Source organism: Thalassophryne amazonica, chromosome 9, assembly GCF_902500255.1.
Source record: "Thalassophryne amazonica chromosome 9, fThaAma1.1, whole genome shotgun sequence".
NCBI classification, from domain to species: domain Eukaryota; kingdom Metazoa; phylum Chordata; class Actinopteri; order Batrachoidiformes; family Batrachoididae; genus Thalassophryne; species Thalassophryne amazonica.
This window is the reverse complement of record NC_047111.1, coordinates 3,468,819-3,494,941: the sequence shown is the minus strand read 5'-3', so window position 1 is coordinate 3,494,941 and position 26,123 is coordinate 3,468,819. Positions and strand designations below refer to the sequence as shown.

Genomic DNA, 26,123 nt, shown 5'->3' with positions numbered 1-26,123 from the left:
CTGTGTAGGACTCTACCTGGAAAGTTCCTGGTATTCTGACATAACTGTGGTCTTCAAGCTCAGGCGATACTCCAATAAAGAAGCGCCGAAGTGCAGATACTGTCCCTGTGAGACGGGGTCGCCACGTGCGGCACGTCATTGTGTGTTTACCTGGTGGGACCACACACACAAAAGATCAAATCTGAGGAAAAACAATGACTTGGTGAAACTTTCATTAAATCTCAGAAGAAGTGACCTTAAGCCCCGTTTACACATAGACGGTAAACTCTCCCGGAAGCGTCCCGGCAGAGATTTTGCCCCCTCCAGGCCGTTTTAGGAATCACACGCCGTAGTTAACGCCGGCGCACGGGGGCGTGGTTTGGTTCCGGCTTCACCGGGAATCGTTGAAAAAATTATTCAACATGTCGAATAATTCCAGGAGCGCTCCCGGAGAAGTGGCCTGACGACGGAGACAATGCGAACAACGGCGTTTGATACTTTTTAATCGCCGTGTCATCCCACCCCTTCCTGTAGTCCCGCAGTTTACACCGCCGTAATTGGCGGCCGGCGTTGTATCTCTAACCAACGGTGTGTAAAATGATGATAAAGCCCACATCGGCGTCCTCAAAGGCGTTTTAACCGGCGACAGAGGCAGACAAAACGGCGGTGCTAGCGGACAGTACGCTGTTCTAAACGCCACCTCCCAGTTAATGGCGTTCCAAACGGCCGATAGGCGGCGGTCAGTATAAAAACGCTAGCGCGCTGCATGCAGGTCTCTCATTCGTGGCCAGCTCCAGATATTTTTGCAGAGAAGCTCCAGTATACCTCCTAAAATAAAATTGGCAGCGGCATGGACTTACCAAGAGGTCTGGTTCAGAAGCAGAGGGTAGTCCTGTGGTGCAGACGAGCAACACGTTGAGGAGGGAAAAAAGAAAAGGCTGAGAGATGAGCTCCCTGTCACTCCCTCCCCCTGCACTGACAGCTGCTTCAGCCTATTATACTCTGGGGGCGGTGCCTATAAGCAAAAGTTCCTGGAGTAATGCAGGATTTGCCTGGATAAATCCAGCAGTACACAGGGCATTATCGGCGGCAGCAGAACACCTGTCTTAACCTGCGATTGTAAAGGATAGAACTGAGTATTAACCCCCGTTGCCTGACGTGTGCCGGATGCTACGGCGTCAAAACTCTGCTTTATTTGGCGGATTTAGCTGCGTTTTATCCGCGTATTTGCGGCTAGTACGGCGCTCAAAACGCCGGCAAAATGCTCCGCCCCTTTCCACCGCGAAAACAGCCAGAACTACCGCGAACTTCGGTCTATGTACTACCCGCGGACAAAACCGTCTATGTGTAACCTGGGCTTTAATCTTTTGCTCAACTGCAGTATTTCTAATAAATCAGTTTTACTTTGAGAGATGCTGTTCCACTTCAAAGCTGGAGTGTTGTAAAGTCCCCATTCCAGGCAATACCAGACATACCAGGCAATGAAGGAAAAAGCACATAGCCATAGCCTTCAGTTCTGCAGCGCTGCCAGGAGTCCAGAGACAGAATCTTGAAGTAGAGGACCGGCCAGTGTGGACTGCACGCTGACAAAAGGGTAAAAGTCACTCCTGCTCTCATATAGACCAACAACCCCAGAGAGGGGAAGTCTCCAGAGCTGATGTTTACCTTCACGCACTCTTCCATCCATACAGAAAGCCTCACAGCTGAAGGGGTAACTGAAGAAGGCCACATTGTCCTGCTGACAAAGACACCGTTCATACTTTGACACACCTCAGGAATCGAACTTCACAAATCCTTCAGCTGCTTTTCCACAAACCTTTCCCATGGCTTTGGTCCGGCAGGTCTGAGTAACCCCCGAAAGCACCTGGGATGGCAAACTCTGCCAATCTAATACAAACAGCCATGATTCAGATTCAAAACATAGTACAATGTCTTCTTATTATTAATTTTCATAACTTATGTATTTTTTCATATAAAAAGGAGAAGACCAGAACAAGACTCAAGCTCATTTAGCACAAACCCAAAAATGCAGTGGTACAATTTCATCACACACTGGAGGGGAATCATATAACAAGCACATATGTGGATGAACAGTGACTTTGTTGATAAAAGCATGAAATTTGGCACAGTGTTGGAGCATACCCTAAAGATAACTTTTGGCTATAGGGGCATCGCAGAGGCAGCCATTTTGTAAGATGGCCACCACGCGTTGTTGTTTTATTAGTAGTTCAGGCTCTGGACCACCAAGGGTCTAGATCCCGGTGCCTAATCCTACATTTTTAAGGATGAGGAATACAATGGTACTATTTATATCCCCAAATGATGAGTCAAGGAGGGATGTTATGGTTTTGTTGTGAACCACCACCGTGTCTGCCACAGCAGAGTTTTCACATTAGTGCATTAAGTCCAAGAGCTTTCATCCGATTCTTTTCAAATTATCTGGAAACATTCATGGACCCCTGTGGATGAAGTCTACTGATTTTGGTGAACCTAGGCCTTCCCTTTAGCACCACCATTAGGTCAAATGTTTGAATTAGGATTAGTGTATCTTTAAAAACTTTCATCTAAATCAGTGAAATCTAATGGGGTTTTTTTGTTGTTTTTATGATTTCACACAGTTACAGTGAATCTGAAATGCAATGCTAGCTCTGAAAACACAACTGCATAGTGACAACAAAAAAGAGGTCACAGTTATAGTTAAATGCAATGTTAGTTCTGAAAACATGAGCCACCACAGTGGCAAAGCGCAGTGCACTTATGCTCTGCCTTGAAACATTTCCACTTTACACTGCATCCCTTTTAGTCCACGGGCCAAGGAGGTTTTCGGTACCACTTAAGGGGAAAAAAACGACACTTAGAATCCAGCCTCAGTGTATCATGGCCTACACAAAAATGTATGACAGCCATCCCAGGGTGGTAGCTGTAGCCAGGTAGGGATCAATGAAGAATTACACAGAGGTCAAACTTTAAAAATGCTCCAATTATGTTGAAAACTATATCACATTACGTGTCTGATCATAATGATTCCAAAAAAGTACAGTTTGGACCATCTATGACAGAATGTTCTGGGGTTATGGGGTAAAAACAGCAAAAATGGTGACAAAGGTCAGTTTCAGTTTGTACAGGAGTCAAAAATAAAAGTTGCTCCAATTTCAGTAAAAAAAATATGCAAATTATTGTTTGGGTTAATAATGTTCTAAAAAGGAATAGTTTGCACCATCTGTCATGCTTAGTTATCATGTTACAGGGTAACGGGCCACAATTTGGCGGTATTGTATCACTTCCTGTTCCGGAGCACAGCGGTGTTTTGCTGTATCTGTTAATTTTGGCTCTCTGTTGGGACTGTTTACACAGAGACTGCTACCTGCTGCTTTGGACTTTGAACTAATAGTCTTTTTCAAGACTTTTTTACTTTTTTATTTTATTTTTTTTTTTTTTTTTTTACTTTTTTACTTGACTCTACTGGTGGTCGGCTCTCACTGCGGTATTGTATCACTTCTTGTTCCGGAGCACAGCGGTGTTTTTCTGTATCTGTTAGCTGTTTGATCTGCGCAGTTAGATTGATCTAGTTATCTAGATTACGATTTGTTTCCCAGTGTAATCTTTACGTGCCTTAACTAAAGCACTCCTTCTGCTGAATCACCTCTAAATTATTTACACATTATTCGCTTTGCGTGTTTTTAGGAATCCGCTAGCTTAGCGTAGCTACTAGCTCTTAGCCGATTTAGCATGGCGGCTTCTCCTGTCTCTCCCGCACTTTTCTGCTCTGGGTGTGAAATGTTTAGTTATTCCTCGGCCTCCTTTAGCAGTAATGGTACTTGTAATAAGTGTAGCTTATTCGTAGCTTTGGAGGCCAGGCTGGGCGAATTGGAGACTCGGCTCCGCACCGTGGAAAATTCTACAGCTAGCAAGGCCCCTGTAGTCGGTGCGGACCAAGGTAGCTTAGCCGCCGTTAGTTCCCCCCTGGCAGATCCCGAGCAGCCGGGAAAGCAGGCCGACTGGGTGACTGTGAGGAGGAAGCGTAGCCCTAAACAGAAGCCCCGTGTACACCGCCAACCCGTTCACATCTTTAACCGTTTTTCCCCACTCGACGATACACCCGCCGAGGATCAAACTCTGGTTATTGGCGACTCTGTTTTGAGAAATGTGAAGTTAGCGACACCAGCAACCATAGTCAATTGTCTTCCGGGGGCCAGAGCAGGCGACATTGAAGGAAATTTGAAACTGCTGGCTAAGGCTAAGCGTAAATTTGGTAAGATTGTAATTCACGTCGGCAGTAATGACACCCGGTTACGCCAATCGGAGGTCACTAAAATTAACATTGAATCGGTGTGTAACTTTGCAAAAACAATGTCGGACTCTGTAGTTTTCTCTGGGCCCCTCCCCAATCAGACCGGGAGTGACATGTTTAGCCGCATGTTCTCCTTGAATTGCTGGCTGTCTGAGTGGTGTCCAAAAAATGAGGTGGGCTTCATAGATAATTGGCAAAGCTTCTGGGGAAAACCTGGTCTTGTTAGGAGAGACGGCAGCCATCCCACTTTGGATGGAGCAGCTCTCATTTCTAGAAATCTGGCCAATTTTCTTAAATCCTCCAAACCGTGACTATCCAGGGTTGGGACCAGGAAGCAGAGTTGTAGTCTTACACACCTCTCTGCAGCTTCTCTCCCCCTGCCATCCCCTCATTACCCCATCCCCGTAGAGACGGTGCCTGCTCCCAGACTACCAATAACCAGCAAAAATCTATTTAAGCATAAAAATTCAAAAAGAAAAAATAATATAGCACCTTCAACTGCACCACAGACTAAAACAGTTAAATGTGGTCTATTAAACATTAGGTCTCTCTCTTCTAAGTCCCTGTTGGTAAATGATATAATAATTGATCAACATATTGATTTATTCTGCCTAACAGAAACCTGGTTACAGCAGGATGAATATGTTAGTTTAAATGAGTCAACACCCCCGAGTCACACTAACTGTCAGAATGCTCGTAGCACGGGCCGGGGTGGAGGATTAGCAGCAATCTTCCATTCCAGCTTATTAATTAATCCAAAACCCAGACAGAGCTTTAATTCATTTGAAAGCTTGTCTCTTAGTCTTGTCCATCCAAATTGGAAGTCCCAAAAACCAGTTTTATTTGTTATTATCTATCGTCCACCTGGTCGTTACTGTGAGTTTCTCTGTGAATTTTCAGACCTTTTGTCTGACTTAGTGCTTAGCTCAGATAAGATAATTATAGTGGGCGATTTTAACATCCACACAGATGCTGAGAATGACAGCCTCAACACTGCATTTAATCTATTATTAGACTCTATTGGCTTTGCTCAAAAAGTAAATGAGTCCACCCACCACTTTAATCATATCTTAGATCTTGTTCTGACTTATGGTATGGAAATAGAAGACTTAACAGTATTCCCTGATAACTCCCTTCTGTCTGATCATTTCTTAATAACATTTACATTTACTCTGATGGACTACCCAGCAGTGGGGAATAAGTTTCATTACACTAGAAGTCTTTCAGAAAGCGCTGTAACTAGGTTTAAGGATATGATTCCTTCTTTATGTTCTCTAATGCCATATACCAACACAGTGCAGAGTAGCTACCTAAACTCTGTAAGGGAGATAGAGTATCTCGTCAATAGTTTTACATCCTCATTGAAGACAACTTTGGATGCTGTAGCTCCTCTGAAAAAGAGAGCTTTAAATCAGAAGTGTCTGACTCCGTGGTATAACTCACAAACTCGTAGCTTAAAGCAGATAACCCGTAAGTTGGAGAGGAAATGGCGTCTCACTAATTTAGAAGATCTTCACTTAGCCTGGAAAAAAGAGTCTGTTGCTCTATAAAAAAGCCCTTCGTAAAGCTAGGACATCTTTCTACTCATCACTAATTGAAGAAAATAAGAACAACCCCAGGTTTCTTTTCAGCACTGTAGCCAGGCTGACAAAGAGTCAGAGCTCTATTGAGCTGAGTATTCCATTAACTTTAACTAGTAATGACTTCATGACTTTCTTTGCTAACAAAATTTTAACTATTAGAGAAAAAATTACTCATAACCATCCCAAAGACGTATCGTTATCTTTGGCTGCTTTCAGTGATGCCGGTATTTGGTTAGACTCTTTCTCTCCGATTGTTCTGTCTGAGTTATTCTCATTAGTTACTTCATCCAAACCATCAACATGTTTATTAGACCCCATTCCTACCAGGCTGCTCAATCTATCTTTGTTAGTTGGCTATGTACCACAGGCTTTTAAGGTGGCAGTAATTAAACCATTACTTAAAAAGCCATCACTTGACCCAGCTATCTTAGCTAATTATAGGCCAATCTCCAACCTTCCTTTTCTCTCAAAAATTCTTGAAAGGGTAGTTGTAAAACAGCTAACTGATCATCTGCAGAGGAATGGTCTATTTGAAGAGTTTCAGTCAGGTTTTAGAATTCATCATAGTACAGAAACAGCATTAGTGAAGGTTACAAATGATCTTCTTATGGCCTCGGACAGTGGACTCATCTCTGTGCTTGTTCTGTTAGATCTCAGTGCTGCTTTTGATACTGTTGACCATAAAATTTTATTACAGAGATTAGAGCATGCCATAGGTATTAAAGGCACTGCGCTGCGGTGGTTTGAATCATATTTGTCTAATAGATTACAATTTGTTCATGTAAATGGGGAATCTTCTCCACAGACTAAAGTTAATTATGGAGTTCCACAAGGTTCTGTGCTAGGACCAATTTTATTCACTTTATACATGCTTCCCTTAGGCAGTATTATTAGACGGTATTGCTTAAATTTTCATTGTTACGCAGATGATACCCAGCTTTATCTATCCATGAAGCCAGAGGACACACACCAATTAGCTAAACTGCAGGATTGTCTTACAGACATAAAGACATGGATGACCTCTAATTTCCTGCTTTTAAACTCAGATAAAACTGAAGTTATTGTACTTGGCCCCACAAATCTTAGAAACATGGTGTCTAACCAGATCCTTACTCTGGATGGCATTACCCTGACCTCTAGTAATACTGTGAGAAATCTTGGAGTCATTTTTGATCAGGATATGTCATTCAAAGTGCATATTAAACAAATATGTAGGACTGCTTTTTTGCATTTACGCAATATCTCTAAAATCAGAAAGGTCTTGTCTCAGAGTGATGCTGAAAAACTAATTCATGCATTTGTTTCCTCTAGGCTGGACTATTGTAATTCATTGTTATCGGGTTGTCCTAAAAGTTCCCTAAAAAGCCTTCAGTTAATTCAAAATGCTGCAGCTAGAGTACTGACGGGGACTAGAAGGAGAGAGCATATCTCACCCATATTGGCCTCTCTTCATTGGCTTCCTGTTAATTCTAGAATAGAATTTAAAATTCTTCTTCTTACTTATAAGGTTTTGAATAATCAGGTCCCATCTTATCTTAGGGACCTCGTAGTACCATATTACCCCAATAGAGCGCTTCGCTCTCAGACTGCAGGCTTACTTGTAGTTCCTAGGGTTTGTAAGAGTAGAATGGGAGGCAGAGCCTTCAGCTTTCAGGCTCCTCTCCTGTGGAACCAGCTCCCAATTCAGATCAGGGAGACAGACACCCTCTCTACTTTTAAGATTAGGCTTAAAACTTTCCTTTTTGCTAAAGCTTATAGTTAGGGCTGGATCAGGTGACCCTGAACCATCCCTTAGTTATGCTGCTATAGACGTAGACTGCTGGGGGGTTCCCATGATGCACTGTTTCTTTTTCTTTTTGCTCTGTATGCACCACTCTGCATTTAATCATTAGTGATCGATCTCTGCTCCCCTCCACAGCATGTCTTTTTCCTGGTTCTCTCCCTCAGCCCCAACCAGTCCCAGCAGAAGACTGCCCCTCCCTGAGCCTGGTTCTGCTGGAGGTTTCTTCCTGTTAAAAGGGAGTTTTTCCTTCCCACTGTAGCCAAGTGCTTGCTCACAGGGGGTCGTTTTGACCGTTGGGGTTTTACATAATTATTGTATGGCCTTGCCTTACAATATAAAGCGCCTTGGGGCAACTGTTTGTTGTGATTTGGCGCTATATAAAAAAAAATTGATTGATGATTGATGTCATAGAATTCAATGGATGTTGACCTTGTTTGACCTTTACTTTGGAGACAAAGCATTCAACACAGTCAAAACTATTCCATTTATTGATCCTTTTATTTCAACCAATAATTTATACAAAGGAACTTTCTTTTTTCTTGTTTGCATACTTTAGCAACAGAACACAACTCTGGACACCACGATGGTTGGATTTATCACATGGAATTATTTTTTCTTTTGGGTGAGAGGATTCTAACCACAGGCTGTTGGCCTGGCCTTATGTCCTCATCTGTGAAACACCCCTGGACTGCTGTTGGAGGTAAGCTGCATGTGTATTAATGGTGTAATGCCTGCCACAAGCTTCATGTGATATCTCCTCCAGAGTTAGAAGGTGGACACTTATTACAACACATTTATTACAAACATTTGCTCCTTATGATGGGTACTTCTCAGACATCAGTTGGTCTACATGAAGCAGAATTAATTAAAGGTGTATAATAGATCCTTTATATTGCCTTACAATATAAAGTGCCTTGGGGCAACTGTTTGTTGTGATTTGGCGCTATATAAGAAAATTGATTGATTGATTGATTGATTGTAAAAGCCACAACTTAGCAATTTAACTTAAATGATGAAAAATTCATATTTCTGTTATTTCATGTTTTTCTGTCAACTTGACAGTTTGTTTTTTTTTCTATCAACATTTTTGAGTGTGATTGCATTACTTAAAAACAAACAAACAATATAACCCCTTTAACAATTGTCTGATTTGAACAAGAGCTGAACCAGGCTGATTTCATTCTCCTTCCGAAGTGCAGGACCAACAGACTGAAAAACCCCTTTGTCCCTCAGGACATCAGATTGTACAACTCCTCACTCAGGGGAGGAGGAGTAACAGGAAGACAGAGGACAGGAAGGAGAGGAGCAGTAGTAGCCTGTAAACCAGTACCGAGCAGTATCTCTGGTATTTATATGAGAGAAAGAGACTGAGAGACAGAGAGAGAGTGAGAGACAGAGAGACAGAGAATGAAAGAAAGAGAGTGAGACACAGAGAGAGAGACAGAGAGTGAGAGATAGAGAGACAGAGAATGAGAGAGAGTGAGAGACAGAGAGTAAGAGAAAGAGGGTGAGAGACAGGGTGAGAGACAGAGAATGAGAGAGAGAGTGAGAGACACAGAGCGACAGAAAGAGTGAGAGACAGAGGGTGAGAGACAGAGGGTGAGAGAGAGAATGAGAGAAAGAGAGTGAGAGACAGGAGAGAGTGAGACACAGAGAGTGAGAGAAAGAGGGTGAGAGACAGAGTGAGAGACAGAATGAGAGAAAGAGAGTGAGAGATATATAGATAGACAGAGAATGAGAGAGAGTGAGACAGAGAGTGAGAGACAGAGAGAGAAAGAGGGTGAGAGACAGAGTGAGAAAGAGGGTGAGAGACAGAGAATGACAGAAAGAGTGAGACAGAGAGAGAGTGAGAGACAGAAAGACAGAGAATGAAAGAAAGAGTGAGAGAGAGAGAGAGAGTGAGAGACAGAGAGCAAGAGACAGATTGAGAAAGAGAGTGAGAGAGGAGAGCGAGAGACAAAGAGCAAGAGACTGAGAATGAGAGAGCGAGAGACAGAGAGCAAGAGACTGAGAATGAGAAAGAGAGTGAGAGACAGAGAGGAGAGCGAGAGACAAAGAGCAAGAGACTGAAAATGAGAGAGCGAGAGACAGAGAGCAAGCATAAGAGAGACAGAAAGTGAGAGACAGAGAGTGAAAGAAAGAGGGTGAAGACAGAGGGTGAGAGATGGGGTGAGAGACAGAGAATGAGAGAAAGAGTGAGAGACAGGGAATGAGAAAAAGAGAGTGAGAGAGAGTGAGAGATAGAGGGTGAGAGACAGAGAATGAGAGAAAGAGAGTAAGAGACAGGACAGAGTGAGAGTGAGAGACAGAGAGACAGAGAATGAGAGAAACAGAGTGAGAGACAGAGAGTGAGAAACAGAGAGTGAGAGACAGAGAATGAGAGAAAGAGAGTGAGAGATAGAGAGACAGAGAATGAGAGAAAGAGAGTGAGACAGAGAGTGGGAGAAAGATGGTGAGAGACAGAGGGTGAGAGACAGAGAGTGAGAGACAGAGAATGAAAGAGAGTGAGAGACAGAGAGAGGGTGAGAGACAGAGAATGAGAGAAAGAGTGGGAGACAGAGAGAGTGAGAGACAGAGACAGAGAGACAGAGAGCGAGAGACAGAGAATGAGAGAAAGAGAGTGAGAGACAGAGAATGAAAGAGACAACAGACAGATAGAGAGAGAGAGTGTGTAAGAGACAGAGAATGAGAGAGAGGGAGACAGACAGCGTGTGCGCAAGAGAGACAGACAGAGAAAGCGAGAGACAGAGTGAGAGAGAGAGAGACAAAGAGTGCTCCGTCTAGTTCTTCCAGACATGGAGCTGCACTTACTGTGTCAGTCCTTTCTCTGCTTGCTGGACAACTGACCAATCAGAACGCCAGAATGCAGAATGAACAGTCAAAGGAGACAAACCGGCAACAAAAAACCCCCTCAAGCAGTGGCAAAGTTCTCCACCTGATATCAATCAATCAACGACCCCCTGTGAGCAAGCACTTAGCGACAGTGGGAAGGAAAAACTCCCTTTTAACAGGAAGAAACCTCCAGCAGAACCAGGCTCAGGGAGGGGCAGTCTTCTGCTGGGACTGGTTGGGGCTGAGGGAGAGAACCAGGAAAAAGACATGCTGTGGAGGGGAGCAGAGATCAATCACTAATGATTAAATGCAGAGTGGTGCATACAGAGCAAAAAGAGAAAGGGAACCCCCCCAGCAGTCTAAGTCTATAGCAGCATAACTAAGGGATGGTTCAGGGTCACCTGATCCAGCCCTAACTATAAGCTTTAGCAAAAAGGAAAGTTTTAAGCCTAATCTTAAAAGTAGAGAGGGTGTCTGTCTCCCTGATCCGAATTGGGAGCTGGTTCCACAGGAGAGGAGCCTGAAAGCTGAAGGCTCTGCCTCCCATTCTACTCTTACAAACCCTAGGAACTACAAGTAAGCCTGCAGTCTGAGAGCGAAGCGCTCTATTGGGGTGATATGGTACTATGAGGTCCCTAAGATAAGATGGGACCTGATTATTCAAAACCTTATAAGTAAGACGAAGAATTTTAAATTCTATTCTAGAATTAACAGGAAGCCAATGAAGAGAGGCCAATATGGGTGAGATATGCTCTCTCCTTCTAGTCCCCGTCAGTACTCTAGCTGCAGCATTTTGAATTAACTGAAGGCTTTTCAGGGAACTTTTAGAACAACCTGATAATAATGAATTACAATAGTCCAGCCTAGAGGAAATAAATGCATGAATTAGATTTTCAGCATCACTCTGAGACAAGACCTTTCTCATTTTAGAGATATTGCGTAAATGCAAAAAAGCTATCCGCTATCCGCTCAAAGTTTTTAACATGCTAAAACTTTAGGACTGACTTGGCTGTGCATTTTGCGAATGGGAAAATGACTTTTGTCTGACAAAAATGAACATGAATGTTTAGAATCAGTTCCTCATACATTTCCTTAGTGTGACTGGGGCTTAATGCACCTTGACACATGCACACATTTAACCCCGCACTGCCACACAATTCGTCATGCCAATGTGCTTTGTCCCGGTGGATGCTGTGTTATATAAAATAATTATTTTATATAACACAATTATTTTTTATATTAATCATTTGCTTTCAGAACGTGGCTGGTGAAACCACCTCTAATCGTTCCTGCAATCACAGAGGAATTTTCCACAACTGCAGGTTTTTTTCCTCTCTCATGCGCTTCATGACGCAGAGAATGCATTTGAAACCATCTCAAAGGTAACTATTTATAATATTTAGATTGTAATGGCTTGGTAAAACAGTTGCATTTTCATTCCTTCTTATGAGTAAAATTATGTTTATTATAGACTTAACATTTCATCATAATCGTTAAGATGAGCTGCGCTGTAATGCGCTGCGCTGACAGTGACTCGCAGTTAGTGTTTTTGAATTGTTTGCGCAATGTTCACGTTCATAAAGTTAATGCGTGTCAGAGATATTGAACATTTAAAAACTTTCTTCACGCACTTGCACGCAGCCGCACACAGTTTACAACAAGTTTACTCTCTGGCACGGCAGATTGCGTGCCGGTGCAGGGATCATATTCATGCAACTGTCAAGGTACCTTTAAACGTTCCATGAAAAACAACGAGTGAAACCCCCCCACTCCCCCGCTCCTCCGTCTCCTCTCCTGTCTCCTCTCCTGTCTCTCACACTTATCCCTCTCCCCTACTCCCAAGTCCCTTCTACTTGTCCCCCTCCCCTCCCCTCTCTTTGATTCAAAAGGCGCCTTGACACTTGTATGAATTTGATCCGTGCACTTGCATGCACTCTGCCGTGCAGGAGAGTTGTTGTGTGGGCCGCTGAAGAGGAGGTACTGCTGGCCCACCACCACCAGTCGGCGCCCTGCTTGGAGTGCGGGCTTCAAGCATGAGAGGGCGCCGAGACAACAGAGAGTGACAGCTGTCACTCATTTACACCAGCTGTCACCAATCACCACCGTCCCTACAAAAGCCGGATTATTACTCCACCTCCTCGCCGAGAAATCAGCTACCGTCTAAGGTAACCTTCTCTGCGGTGATTATTTTAACTAAAACTTGTTCTGTGTGCAGCCGTATTCCTGTGGATTGAGTCTGAAGCTGGATTGGCGGATAGTGGGAGCGCGACGTTCTTCGCCTCTTACTCCATCCAGGGAAGAGACTAACAGGAGCTGCACGGGTGAAATTGTGTCTGGAGGTGGAGGTTTTCCCTCCTTGAAGATCTGTAGGTGAAGGAGTACTGGGTGTGTGGATACACACTCACCATTAACTGTTTTTTCATCTTCTGCCAGCAGTACCAGGGTCTGCAACAGAAGACGGTGACCACCTGGGGACTCAGGACTTGGCGGCTCCGGTGTTCTTCAGGCCGTTGGTGGTGGAAGCTGTGTGGGTCCCGGCTCTCCGATTGCCAGAGGTCTCCTATCTTCGAGCCTGCCCGCACGTCACCTTGTGTTTAATTGGCATTATATCTTTGTCTGTATCCAGTTGTGTGTTTCACAACATTAAATTGTTACTCTTTGTCTTATCCATTGTCCGTTCATTTGCGCCCCCTGTTGTGGGTCCGTGTTACGACATTTTTTTTTCAAAGTTATTTGGCTGCAGCTCTGAGTTTCATTTATTTCAAAGTAAGTTACCGCTTATTATTTTCAAAAATCACGAGTCAAATGAGTCTGCATTGTTCAGTTTTTCCTGCATGTATTTTTTCCTTCTTTATAAGAGTTTGGTTTTTGTGTTTGTTCTACTAAAAAGTTTGAAAAAACAGTAAAATGTTAACACTTTTCCTTATAGCAGTTCTTTAATTCCAGAAATGGAACAGAAACAACCACAAATAAAAAAGTAGGAAATGTTTGTAAAATGAACTTTAAAATAAAAATGATGTTATATTCCTAGTTTCTCCACTCACACCCACAGAAGCCAAACATTCTTCCAGAGATGTGTCTTGGTAGCTTCCCTCACTTGTCTCCTTCCTGCATGGACATTTAGTTTTTGAGAACTGCCTACCTAACACATTTACCATAAAGTACCACACTGTTTGTATTTCTGAATGATTGATGTAAATAAATTCTAAGAAATATTCAGTGAGTTGGAAATGTTCATGTTTTCATCCTCTGACATTTCTCAAGAAAACTGGCTGTAAATATTATTAACTAATTCTTCCATTAACAATAAACTGCCCTGTCCCAACCTTTTTTTCTTGGAAAATGCTGCAGGCCTCAAATGTAGGAATATTATATATATATATATATATATATATATATACACATCCATCCATCCATTTTCTTCCGCTTTATCTGGAGTCGGGTCGCGGGGGCAGCAGCTCAAGCAAAGTCGCCCAGACCTCCCGATCCACACACACCTCCCCCAGCTCCTCCGGGGGAACCCCAAGGTGTTCCCAAGCCAGCCGAGAGATGTAGTCCCTCCAGCGTGTCCTGGACCTTCCCCGGGGCCTCCTCCCAGTGGGACGTGCCCAGAACACCTCTCCAGCGAGGCGTCCAGGGGGCATCCGGAAAAGATGCCCGAGCCACCTCAACTGACTCCTTTCGACGTGGAGGAGCAGCGGCTCGACTCCAAGCTCCTCCCAAGTGACCGAGCTCCTCACCCTATCTCTAAGGGAGCGCCCAGCCACCCTGCAGAGGAAACTCATCTCGGCCGCTTGTACTCGCGATCTCGTTCTTTCGGTCATGAGCCAAATCTCATGACCATAGGTGAGGATCGGAACGTAGATCGATCAGTAAATCGAGAGCTTTGCCCCCCTACTCAGCTCTCTCTTCACCACGATGGTCCGATACAACGACCGCATCACTGCAGATGCTGCACCGATCCGTCTATCGATCTCACGCTCCATTCGTCCCTCACTTGTGAACAAGACCCCAAGATACTTAAACTCCTCCACTTGAGGCAAGGACACTCCACCGACCTGAAGAGGGCAAAGCACCTTTTTCCGGTCGAGAACCATGGCCTCAGATTTGGAGGTGCTGATTTTCATCCTGGATGCTTCACACTCGGCTGCAAACCGCCCCAGTGCACGCTGAAGGTCCTGATATGAAGAAGCCAACAGAACCACATCATCCACAAACAGCAGAGACGAGATTCTGTGGTTCCCAAACCAGACCCCCTCTACACCCTGGCTGCGCCTAGAAATTCTGTCCATAAAAATAATGAACAGAACCGGTGACAAAGGGCAGCCCTGGTGGAGGCCAATGTGCACTGGAAACAGGTTTGACTTACTACCGGCAATGCGAACCAAGCTCCTGCTACGGTCGTACAGGGACCGGATAGCCCTTAGCAAAGGGCCCCGGACCCCGTACTCCCGGAGCACTCCCCACAGGGTGCCCTGAGGGACACGGTTGAACGCCTTCTCCAGATCCACAAAACACATGTGGACTGGTTGGGTGAACTCCCGTGAACCCTCGAGCACCCGATGGAGCGTGTAGAGCTGGTCCAGTGTGCCGCGACCAGGACGAAAACCACACTGCTCCTCCTGAATCCAAGGTTCAACCATCGGTCGAATTCTCCTCTCCAGTACTCTGGAATAGACCTTACCGGGGAGGCTGAGAAGTGTGATCCCCCTATAGTTGGAACACACCCTCCGGTCCCCCTTCTTAAACAGAGGGACCACCACCCCGGTCTACCAATCCAGAGGCACTGTTCATGATCACCACGCGATGTTGCAGAGGCGTGTCAGCCAAGACAGCCTCACAACATCCAGAGACTTAAGGTACTCAGGACGGGCTTCATCCACCCCAGGAGCCTTGCCACCTGGGTAATGGATGAGTCCGCCTCTGAGTCCCCAGTCTCTGCTTCCTCTTCGGAATACATGATGATGGGATTGAGAAGATCCTCAAAGTACTCCTTCCACCGCCCGACAACATCCCCAGTCAGGGTCAACAGCTCCCCACCCGCACCATAAACAGTGCTGGTGGAGAGCTGCTTCCGCCTCCTGAGGTGTCGGACGGTTTGCCAGAATCTCTTCGAGGCCGACCGATAGTCCTCCTCCATAGCCTCCCCGAACTCCTCCCAGACCCGAGTTTTTGCCTCTGCGACCGCACGGGCTGCGGCACGCTTGGCCTGCCGGTACCTGTCAGCTGCCTCTGGGGTCCCACCTACCAACAAAGATAAGTAGGACTCCTTCTTCAGCTTGACGGCATCCCTTACTTCCGGTGTCCACCACCGGGTTCGGGGATTGCCGCCGCGACAGGCACCAGAGACCTTGCGACCACAGCTACGAGCAGCCGCATCGACAATGGAGGTGGAGAACATGGTCCACTCGGACTCCATGTCTCCAACCTCCCCCGGGATCTGGGAGAAGCTCTCCCGGAGGTGGGACTTGAAGACCTCGCTCACAGAGGGTTCCGCCAGTCGTTCCCAGCAGACCCTCACGATATGTTTGGCCCTGCCAGGTCTGACCGATATATATATATATATATATATATATATATATATATATATATGGTAAATGGTAAATGGACTGCATTTATATAGTGCTTTTCCATCTGCATCAGACGCTCAAAGCGCTTTACAAATAATGCCTCACATTCACCCTGATATGAGCGTGCTGCCATACAAGGTGCTCACTACACACCGGGAGCAATAGCGGATTAAATATATATTAACAAGAAATAAATAAAAAATAAAGCTGACCTCACAAAACATGAAATATGTTGGTTTCATACAGTCTGCAGTTACAGAAATAGAAGAAAAAGTAAATGTCAGGATCATTACGTGTCCATCACCACCACATTTTGAAAAACTATAAGACCACAGGCCATGAATTATTAGGGCCCGAGTAGGAAAAAGTCCTACGAGGACCGTATTGTAATTGCGCTGTTTATTATTATTATTATTATTTATTATTATTATTCTTTACACTTTTCAAATCCAAATTTCGGCCTTTTCCCATGCTCAAGAACTCACTAAATTTTCCAAACTCGTCCAGCCACATCTGAAATATAAAAGATATTTTGGGGGTCGCGCACATGGTCGCAGCAAAATGGCAAAATAGCGCCCCCTAGAAATTTTCAAAAAACCCTCCGCATTGGGGTTTTTTCGTCGTAACCTCATGAAATTCCGTACACATATTTACTGCTGTGGGCTGCCTGCTGTTTCCTGCTGTTGCTGCTCTCTCCCTCTTCTCTGCACAGGTGGCACGCCTCAAGCTGATCGACACACCTGTTCCACATCTCATCAGCATCTGTACATGAACCCTGGCTCTTCACTTCATCCTCGCCAGAAACTCAGCGAACCTTCCACGGTAACTGGCTTATCTTTGTGCGTTCCAACGCAAAACTTATTCTGGCTATTTCTGAGCTTCCATGCTCCTGATTATCGTTCAGCATCTTTGACCTGCAGTCTGTCAAGAGTTTCGTCGAGCTCTCTGTTTTTGCAGCAGCATTTCACAGCTTCAGCTCTCTTCAGCACACAGGACTCAGCTAAGACAATCTGTTACCAGTTGACTGTGCTTACTTATCTGGGAACTGATTCAGCCCAGCACTTACTCACCTGTGTATCTTCTCCAGACGGCATCAACAGCTTGCAGCCAGCCACCTGGCTCTGGATCCATCCTATCAGAAACAAAGTCATCTGGGCTGCGGTTCTCCTGGTTCCACCGCTGAGCGGGCCGGTCTCCACTCGGTGAATAAATTTGTGTTCTAACATCTTGCTCTTACTCCCTGTTCTGGGTTCGCCGTTCACTCACACCCGAACTTTAACAATTTACCATGCTATGATGCACAAAAAAAGTCTCTTACCGTCATGGTGAAATGTCGACAGGAAGTCAGCCATTTTGATTTTAAGTTTCAATTTTGAGGTAATTTTTGCCATTTTTGGCCATTGCCACTACTTACATTTGAACAAACTCGTCCTAGGGATTTCATCCAATCGTCTTCAAATTTGGTCAACATCATCATGACCCAATGATGATCAAAAGTTATCAAAAGAATTTCTGTAGGTCAAAAGGCGTGGCTGCTAGGGTTCGTCAAACTTTGAAGAGCGTTTCGGAGCACGCCATTTCACTTCGAAAGGCTGTCACGCCCACATCCTTAATCGTAGATCCTTCAAACTTGCTGGACATGATGAGGGCTCCGCCCTGAACATCTGCATATATTAACATCCCACCTAATGCATAGCACCCCCGGTGGTAACAGGAAATGTCCTATTTTTACTTTAACAGGTGCTGATGTCACAGTGTTAACCCAGTTAACTTCATTCCACTTCTAAAACATGCAGAACCAGTTGGTGAGCGTAGGCGATGAACACCGTGAAGTTATGAGTAACGGCGTCTGTGTGGTGGCATGCCAAATATCGCCTCTTTGCCATGAAATTATGTTCTTCCTTTTGACAGCTTTAATTTTGTCATATCATCATGAAAATTGATACACACGTCAAGCACGAAGTGTGCATCTCAGGCTGCATGGTGCATTATGGGTAGGCTAAATTGTTCAACTACCAACCCACAAGCTATGGTGGCGGAAAGCAGTGAGGAGTGCTGTATTTTGGATCATTTCAACTGCTGGAAAGTTGATGATTTAAAGCGTTTTTGTAAGCTCCGCGGATTGCCTGTTACAACCAGGACTACGTACGGCAGTGGACAGAAGTGGAAAGAAGAGCTGGCTGCACTTGCGTGTGCTGCATCTGTACAGAAACTACCATTAGTGCCGATAAAGGAGGAAGAGAGCGCTGCTGTCGAAAATGACCAGTCCTTGTTGATAGTTGGAGACAAACAAATTTCTGACCCCTTGAAGGCAAATGACGGATGGTTAGATGAAGTCCAGAGACTGAAACTGTGGATACTGCAGAATATTTGCTAAGCAGGGATGAGAAATCGCTACTCCGCCGGCTTTGTAATGACGACAACGAAGGTGGGTCTCGCATATAACTTCTTTGGTGTTACGTTTGTTTTGATAAGTTGACAGACATACAGTATGTGCATGCATGCAGTTCGTTTATAGAACATGTTATTTTTACAATATTACGCGCCACGTCATTCATGGCACGGCATTACAGTCATACGTGGATGCACGAAAACGGCAGCATGGTTTCAGGATATTGACAAAATAAATGTGTGCAAGAAACTTACAATTTTAGTCCGTCTTTTACGTCTGTCTGGATCTTTCTTTTCTGTGGCGAAATTGTGTAGAATGAACAAAGGTTTACAACCACATTTCTTCTTCTTTCCGTCTTTGTGTGGACTCTGCGGAGCTTTGCAATCGTGTGTTTTCAGCCAACTTTCAAGCCTATAAATTCTGTTTGAGTATTTGAAAACAGCACAATGCACCCCTGTCATTATTGTATGCGTCGCTTAGGGCTTAAAGCCTTTGAAACAATCCCTGTAAGCATTAACTTTTACAGTCCGCTAATCCTACTGTATATGAAATTCAATGGGAGCAGTGTGAGTGTGGTAGCTGGGATTTTTGCCCCCGTTTGACCCACGAATGCGCAGATGCGTTGCACACTTCGCTTATTCATCGGCACCCATTGGCGGGGCAAAATACCTCAATACCCCTTGCAAATTTCAAAAACCCCTCCCCATAGGGGTTTTTGGAGTAGGGATATGAAAACTGGTACACATGTATGACTTGCACAGATGTACAAAAAAGTCTCTTGCACCATTGGTCTACTCCAAACAGGAAGTCAGCCATTTTGAATTTTCATGTAAATTTGGCGTGATTTCCACACGTTGTATTTGAAAGAACTCCTCCAAGGGATTTCGTCCAATGCACTTCAAATTTCTTTAAGATCATCCAGAGACGATACTGATCAAAAGTTGTCGAAAGCTTTTCTCTATGTCAAAAGGTGTGGCCGCTATGGCGCCACCATTTTAACCCTTCGCCATGGAACATCAAGTCATGAAAACTCCATGCTTTGCCTGACTGACTTCAAACTTCACAGGTGTGATGAGTGTTGGCCACTGAACACACCTGGCCCCTCTCTTTGTGCTCTGAGCACCCCCTAGTGGATGAACAATCAACTTCTTATAACTCCTTTCACCTGCCCACATCTAGACACAAGGCGATGTGCTGGCCTGGGTAGGCTGTCACGTGGGACAAGGGCCCGTATATGACTGCTTGCAGTCCTACTTTATGTTTTGTGTCTTTTAGTGAAGTTTTTTTTTTGGATTAAGGCAATAAGTGACTCCCTGTATTACCAAAGATGAACTCTTCCTGTTGCCACATCTTCTGAAATAAAACTGCAGAACACTAAAGTCTAAAAACTAAAAGAAGGAAAAAATGGGAGCAGTACAGGACCGGGAGTCATTCTGAATGGGAGTGGGATGGGAGTGGGAAGGGACAGGAGTAAAAATCTACTCCCGTGTCACCCTCTACTGGGAACACAGTGGATGGCATTGTCACGACAAATTGCATGAAAGTGTGGAGCAAAATGCGTGCAAGTGTCAAGGCACCTTAACACTGGCTCTGTGTTTTCTCCTGTTGAGGAAACACAAACCTTTAAACTGTAAAACAAACTGTTGATATCTGAATGTAACAGCAGCTACAAACACATGAGAAGCTGTGGATTATTTAATGAAGGATTTAGATGAAGTTTTTTCTTTTACTCAGATGAAGAGAGGCGTTGCTTTCAGCTGTGCACTGCAACTTGGAGTGAAGCTGCAGCGTACAGTGTGAGCATGTGAAGGTGGAACTTGATGACCAGTGAGTCACTACATGCAGTGCTGCAAAAATAAACAGGCATATCGCTCCCGATATCCACAAATATGCAGAAAATCAGCGCAGATAATCGGTCAACCCATAGCGCATACACCTAAACCCATTTGTTTGTGGAGGAGGCATCAGATTCATGCGCTCATCATGTCTGGGTCATCGCCGAACACACCCCTACGTTCCACCCATTGTTGATTAGCGTGGTTTGTTCCCTTTTCCTTATAAGGAGGTCACTTTTATTAATTAATAAAAGTCACAATGAGAGGCTCCACCTCCTCAATACCACATCAGAAAGTCACAACGAGAGGCTCCTCCTCCTCAATACCACATCAGAAAGTCACAACGAGAGGCTCCTCCTCCTCAATACCACATCAGAAAGTCGTAATAAGAGGCTCCACCTCCTCAATACCACATCAGAAAGTCACAACGAGAGGCTCCACCTCCTCAATACCACATCAGAAAGTCGTAATAAGAGGATCCACCTCCTCAATACCACATCAGAAAGTCACAACGAGAGGCTCCACCTCCTCAATACCACATCAGAAAGTCATAATAAGAGGCTCCACCTCCTCAATACCACATCAGAAAGTCGTAATAAGAGGCTCCACCTCCTCAATACCACATCAGAAAGTCACAATGAGAGGCTCCTCCTCCTCAATACCACATCAGAAAGTCACAACGAGAGGCTCCTCCTCCTCAATACCACATCAGAAAGTCACAACAAGAGGCTCCACCTCCTCAATACCACATCAGAAAGTCACAATGAGAGGCTCCACCTCCTCAATACCACATCAGAAAGTCACAATGAGAGGCTCCACCTCCTCAATACCACATCAGAAAGTCGTAATAAGAGGCTCCACCTCCTCAATACCACATCAGAAAGTCGTAATAAGAGGCTCCACCTCCTCAATACCACATCAGAAAGTCACAACGAGAGGCTCCTCCTCCTCAATACCACATCAGAAAGTCACAACAAGAGGCTCCTCCTCCTCAATACCACATCAGAACGTCATAATAAGAGGCTCCACCTCCTCAATACCACATCAGAAAGTCACAACGAGAGGCTCCTCCTCCTCAATACCACATCAGAAAGTCACAACGAGAGGCTCATCCTCCTCAATACCACATCAGAAAGTCGTAATAAGAGGCTCCACCTCCTCAATACCACATCAGAAAGTCATAACGAGCGGCTCCACCTCCTCAATACCACATCAGAAAGTCGTAATAAGAGGCTCCACCTCCTCAATACCACATCAGAAAGTCACAATGAGAGGCTCCTCCTCCTCAATACCACATCAGAAAGTCACAATGAGAGGCTCCTCCTCCTCAATACCACATCAGAAAGTCACAACAAGAGGCTCCACCTCCTCAATACCACATCAGAAAGTCACAAAAAGAGGCTCCACCTCCTCAATACCACATCAGAAAGTCACAATGAGAGGCTCCACCTCCTCAATACCACATCAGAAAGTCACAATGAGAGGCTCCACCTCCTCAATACCACATCAGAAAGTCGCAATGAGAGGCTCCACCTCCTCAATACCACATCAGAAAGTCGTAATAAGAGGATCCACCTCCTCAATACCACATCAGAAAGTCACAATGAGAGGCTCCTCCTCCTCAATACCACATCAGAAAGTCACAACGAGAGGCTCCACCTCCTCAATACCACATCAGAAAGTCATAATAAGAGGCTCCACCTCCTCAATACCACATCAGAAAGTCGTAATAAGAGGCTCCACCTCCTCAATACCACATCAGAAAGTCACAATGAGAGGCTCCTCCTCCTCAATACCACATCAGAAAGTCACAATGAGAGGCTCCTCCTCCTCAATACCACATCAGAAAGTCACAACAAGAGGCTCCACCTCCTCAATACCACATCAGAAAGTCATAAGAGGCTCCTCCTCCTCAATACCACATCAGAAAGTCACAACGAGAGGCTCCGCCTCCTCAACACCACATCAGAAAGTCACAACGAGGGGCTCCGCCTCCTCAACACCACATCAGAAAGTCACAACGAGGGGCTCCGCCTCCTCAATACCACATCAGAAAGTCACAACGAGAGGCTCCGCCTCCTCAATACCACATCAGAAAGTCACAACGAGAGGCTCCGCCTCCTCAATACCACATCAGAAACTCACAACGAGGGGCTCCACTTCCTCAATACCACATCAGAAAGTCACAATGAGGGGCTCCACCTCCTCAATACCACATCAGAAAGTCACAATGAGGGGCTCCTCCTCCTCAATACCACATCAGAAAGTCACAATGAGGGGCTCCACCTCCTCAATACCACATCAGAAAGTCACAATGAGAGGCTCCTCCACCTCCTCAATACCACATCAGAAAGTCACAATGAGAGGCTCCTCCTCCTCCTCAATAACACAAGAAAGTCACAATGAGAGGCTCCACCTCCTCAATACCACATTAGAAAGTCACAGCAAGAGGCTCCACCTCCTCAATACCACATCAGAAAGTCTGCAGACTACCTGTCTTCATCTATTACGGTTGCTCACAATCCAAAAAAAGTGCAAAATGAAGTGAAATGAAGCTTACTCCAACTTGGCTCCTATAGGCTGTCTTATAAAGTGAAAGTAAGGAGCTGCGCCCTCGGCCAGAATGTAACGAAAGCTGTGTCTGCTTGACATTTTTCCCACCGATGGAGCACAATCAAACAAGTTTCAAGCTGTACTCACTATGAATGCCCCGTTTCAAGATGTTCAAACAAGACTGAAATTGTTAAGACAATGAACACCCCAAATTTACCACGCATTAGTGATGATTTGGCAAATCAGGATGAAATTTTTTGAACAGCTTAAAAATTTCATACAGATTTCAAATCTGGTGCCAATGATCGCCCTAACTACTGCCGATACCAAATTTGTTCAAGACTAACGAAGGTTTGGAACTGCTATTTGGGATGAAACAGGAAGAGGCTGTGCTCTGTGCAATAACACTTAGGAAGTACAATCCTCCACAGATTTCATTTTACATCGTGATGCTTTACTGTACACAGTGATTTTCCACGTAAGCAGACACTGACCAACCTTAACTGGAGGTGTGTGTTGCCACATCCAGGACTTTGGATTTCCACTGACAAGAACTCAGTACTTCCTTATTTCCAACAAGTAAGCTAGGTTTTACGTGGGCTTCCCCTTAGTTAACCTACTTAGTTAAACCTTTTGGATCCCTTGATGAAGGATACCAGGTTTCTTAACTTTAGTTCCCTAATCTGTTCAGGTTCCAAAATAAAGGAACCCAGAAACCTCAGTGCCTCCGTCTCCCCCTGCTGGACATGTGCCCCAAAAAATGGAGAGACATTTCATGTTCATCACCACAGGCTGTACATGTGCTGACCTGTTGGACTCTCATTACCATTCTGTGGCTGCTCAAGAGGTTGGGACCTGTGAGAGTCCCAACCTCTGTACTTATTATACTTCTATACTTCTAGACAGGTCAACTAGCTCCCTGGAAAACCTGAGGTTTGGTACTTCCACCAGCTGTCTTATCTGCCTTCAGTTACTCAAGTCCTGCCATCCTTTGTGGTGTTGCTTCCTGATCCAGTTCTGGAGGGTGGAGTTCTGCACAGCAGTCGACACCCTTACAACAGGCTCTGGACCCACGAATTTAGTTGAGCTCCCCGACTTTGGAATACCTGTATGACCAGGTACCCACACGACAACTCCATCATTTGTGTGTCCCAGCATGTTAAGTGCCTGGACACCCTCCCACACCATAGCTGATGAGAAGAGTGGGCCTTTAACGGCTCTTATACACACCTGAGTAAGTAAAAACTCTTTTACCCCTAAAATTAAAGCTAACCAGGAGATGTTTGGGAAAATGCTACACTTGCTCACAGTGTTGCAGCTGATGCGCCCTCCACAGTACACGTTAAAAAGGCCTCCAGCACTCCCCCACTGAAAGCTCACTGAACACCAGGTCGGAGAGTGCTAGCACCAAAAACATCCACAGAACAGACGATCCCTTTGAAGGAAAACCACTTGCTATTCTGAACAGCACACGACATAATGAGGAAGCTGTGTACTGCAGAGTCCTGCAGAGTCATCAATTCAATCAATCAATCAATTTTTTTTTTTTTATATAGCGCCAAATCACAACAAACAGTTGCCCCAAGGCGCCTTATATTGTAAGGCAAGGCCATACAATAATTATGTAAAACCCCAACGGTCAAAACGACCCCCTGTGAGCAAGCACTTGGCTACAGTGGGAAGGAAAAACTCCCTTTTAACAGGAAGAAACCTCCAGCAGAACCAGGCTCAGGGAGGGGCAGTCTTCCGCTGGGACTGGTTGGGGCTGAGGGAGAGAACCAGGAAAAAGACATGCTGTGGAGGGGAGCAGAGATCAATCACTAATGATTAAATGCAGAGTGGTGCATACAGAGCAAAACAGAAAGAAACAGTGCATCGTGGGAACCCCCCAGCAGTCTACGTCTATAGCAGCATAACTAAGGGATGGTTCAGGGTCACCTGATCCAGCCCTAACTATAAGCTTTAGCAAAAAGGAAAGTTTTAAGCCTAATCTTAAAAGTAGAGAGGGTGTCTGTCTCCCTGATCTGAATTGGGAGCTGGTTCCACAGGAGAGGAGCCTGAAAGCTGAAGGCTCTGCCTCCCATTCTACTCTTACAAACCCTAGGAACTACAAGTAAGCCTGCAGTCTGAGAGCGAAGCGCTCTATTGGGGTGATATGGTACTATGAGGTCCCTAAGATAAGATGGGACCTGATTATTCAAAACCTTATAAGTAAGAAGAAGAATTTTAAATTCTATTCTAGAGTTAACAGGAAGCCAATGAAGAGAGGCCAATATGGGTGAGATATGCTCTCTCCTTCTAGTCCCCGTTAGTACTCTAGCTGCAGCATTTTGAATTAACTGAAGGCTTTTTAGGGAACTTTTAGGACAACCTGATAATAATGAATTACAATAGTCCAGCCTAGAGGAAATAAATGCATGAATTAGTTTTTCAGCATCACTCTGAGACAAGACCGTTCTAATTTTAGAGATATTGCGTAAATGCAAAAAAGCAGTCCTACATATTTGTTTAATATGCGCTTTGAATGACATATCCTGATCAAAAATGACTCCAAGATTTCTCACAGTATTACTAGAGGTCAGGGTAATGCCATCCAGAGTAAGGATCTGATTAGACACCATGTTTCTAAGATTTGTGGGGCCAAGTACAATAACTTCAGTTTTATCTGAGTTTAGTCATAACCTCAGAGCAGAAGAAGTGACTTACCGTTCGGCAGTTCCATGAAGAACTGAATGCATAAGTTATCATATTCAAAGCCCCTGGCTGACACTGCACAGAAAAAAGAAAAGTGACATTTAAAACCAACAGTCAGGCCACGTTCATCAGAAAGACTGACCACAACCTTCCAACTCACCGATCTCTCCGTACATCACGTAACGCAGGACACCCACAGGAGGCTGGAGGAGACAAACAGAGGCAGGGCAGCAGTTTCACATTCTGACAAAAACGCTCGGTGTTCATGACTACTTAACACCCATCCGTGCATTTTCTGAACCCGTTTAATACAGTTAAAGGTCACTGGGATGGAGGCTATTGCAGTGGTCACTGGGTAAGAGGCAGGGTTGACCGTGGACAGGTCACCAGGACCGACACACACAGACAGACAAATACATTCACACTCATACCTACAGTCAGTTTATGATATTTCAATGTTTGTTTGGCAGCCTTTGCTGGCACTCATGGTGTTTTTCAGGGTCTAACTCTTATTGTGAAAGCCATTTTGTCAATAAAACACCAAATATGAAAATATGATTTATGCATTTGTGATTATATGGTTAACGTTCATAAGTCTGCTCACAAAAACA

The 26,123-nt window shown here is 44.8% G+C and overlaps 1 protein-coding gene across 1 annotated transcript in view; it reads right to left on the bottom strand.

Annotated features, from left to right (window-relative positions):
- Nucleotides 1-26,123, bottom strand: part of mks1 (MKS transition zone complex subunit 1) — a 189,312-nt gene that overhangs the window by 40,738 nt on the left and 122,451 nt on the right. The window contains exons 10-15 of the mRNA XM_034178062.1: nucleotides 25,673-25,715; nucleotides 25,525-25,587; nucleotides 1,796-1,866; nucleotides 1,645-1,714; nucleotides 1,455-1,562; nucleotides 17-150 (exon numbers count right to left, since the gene is read on the bottom strand). Coding sequence (XP_034033953.1) covers nucleotides 17-150; nucleotides 1,455-1,562; nucleotides 1,645-1,714; nucleotides 1,796-1,866; nucleotides 25,525-25,587; nucleotides 25,673-25,715 — 489 coding nt within the window. The remainder of the gene's footprint in view (nucleotides 1-16; nucleotides 151-1,454; nucleotides 1,563-1,644; nucleotides 1,715-1,795; nucleotides 1,867-25,524; nucleotides 25,588-25,672; nucleotides 25,716-26,123) is intronic.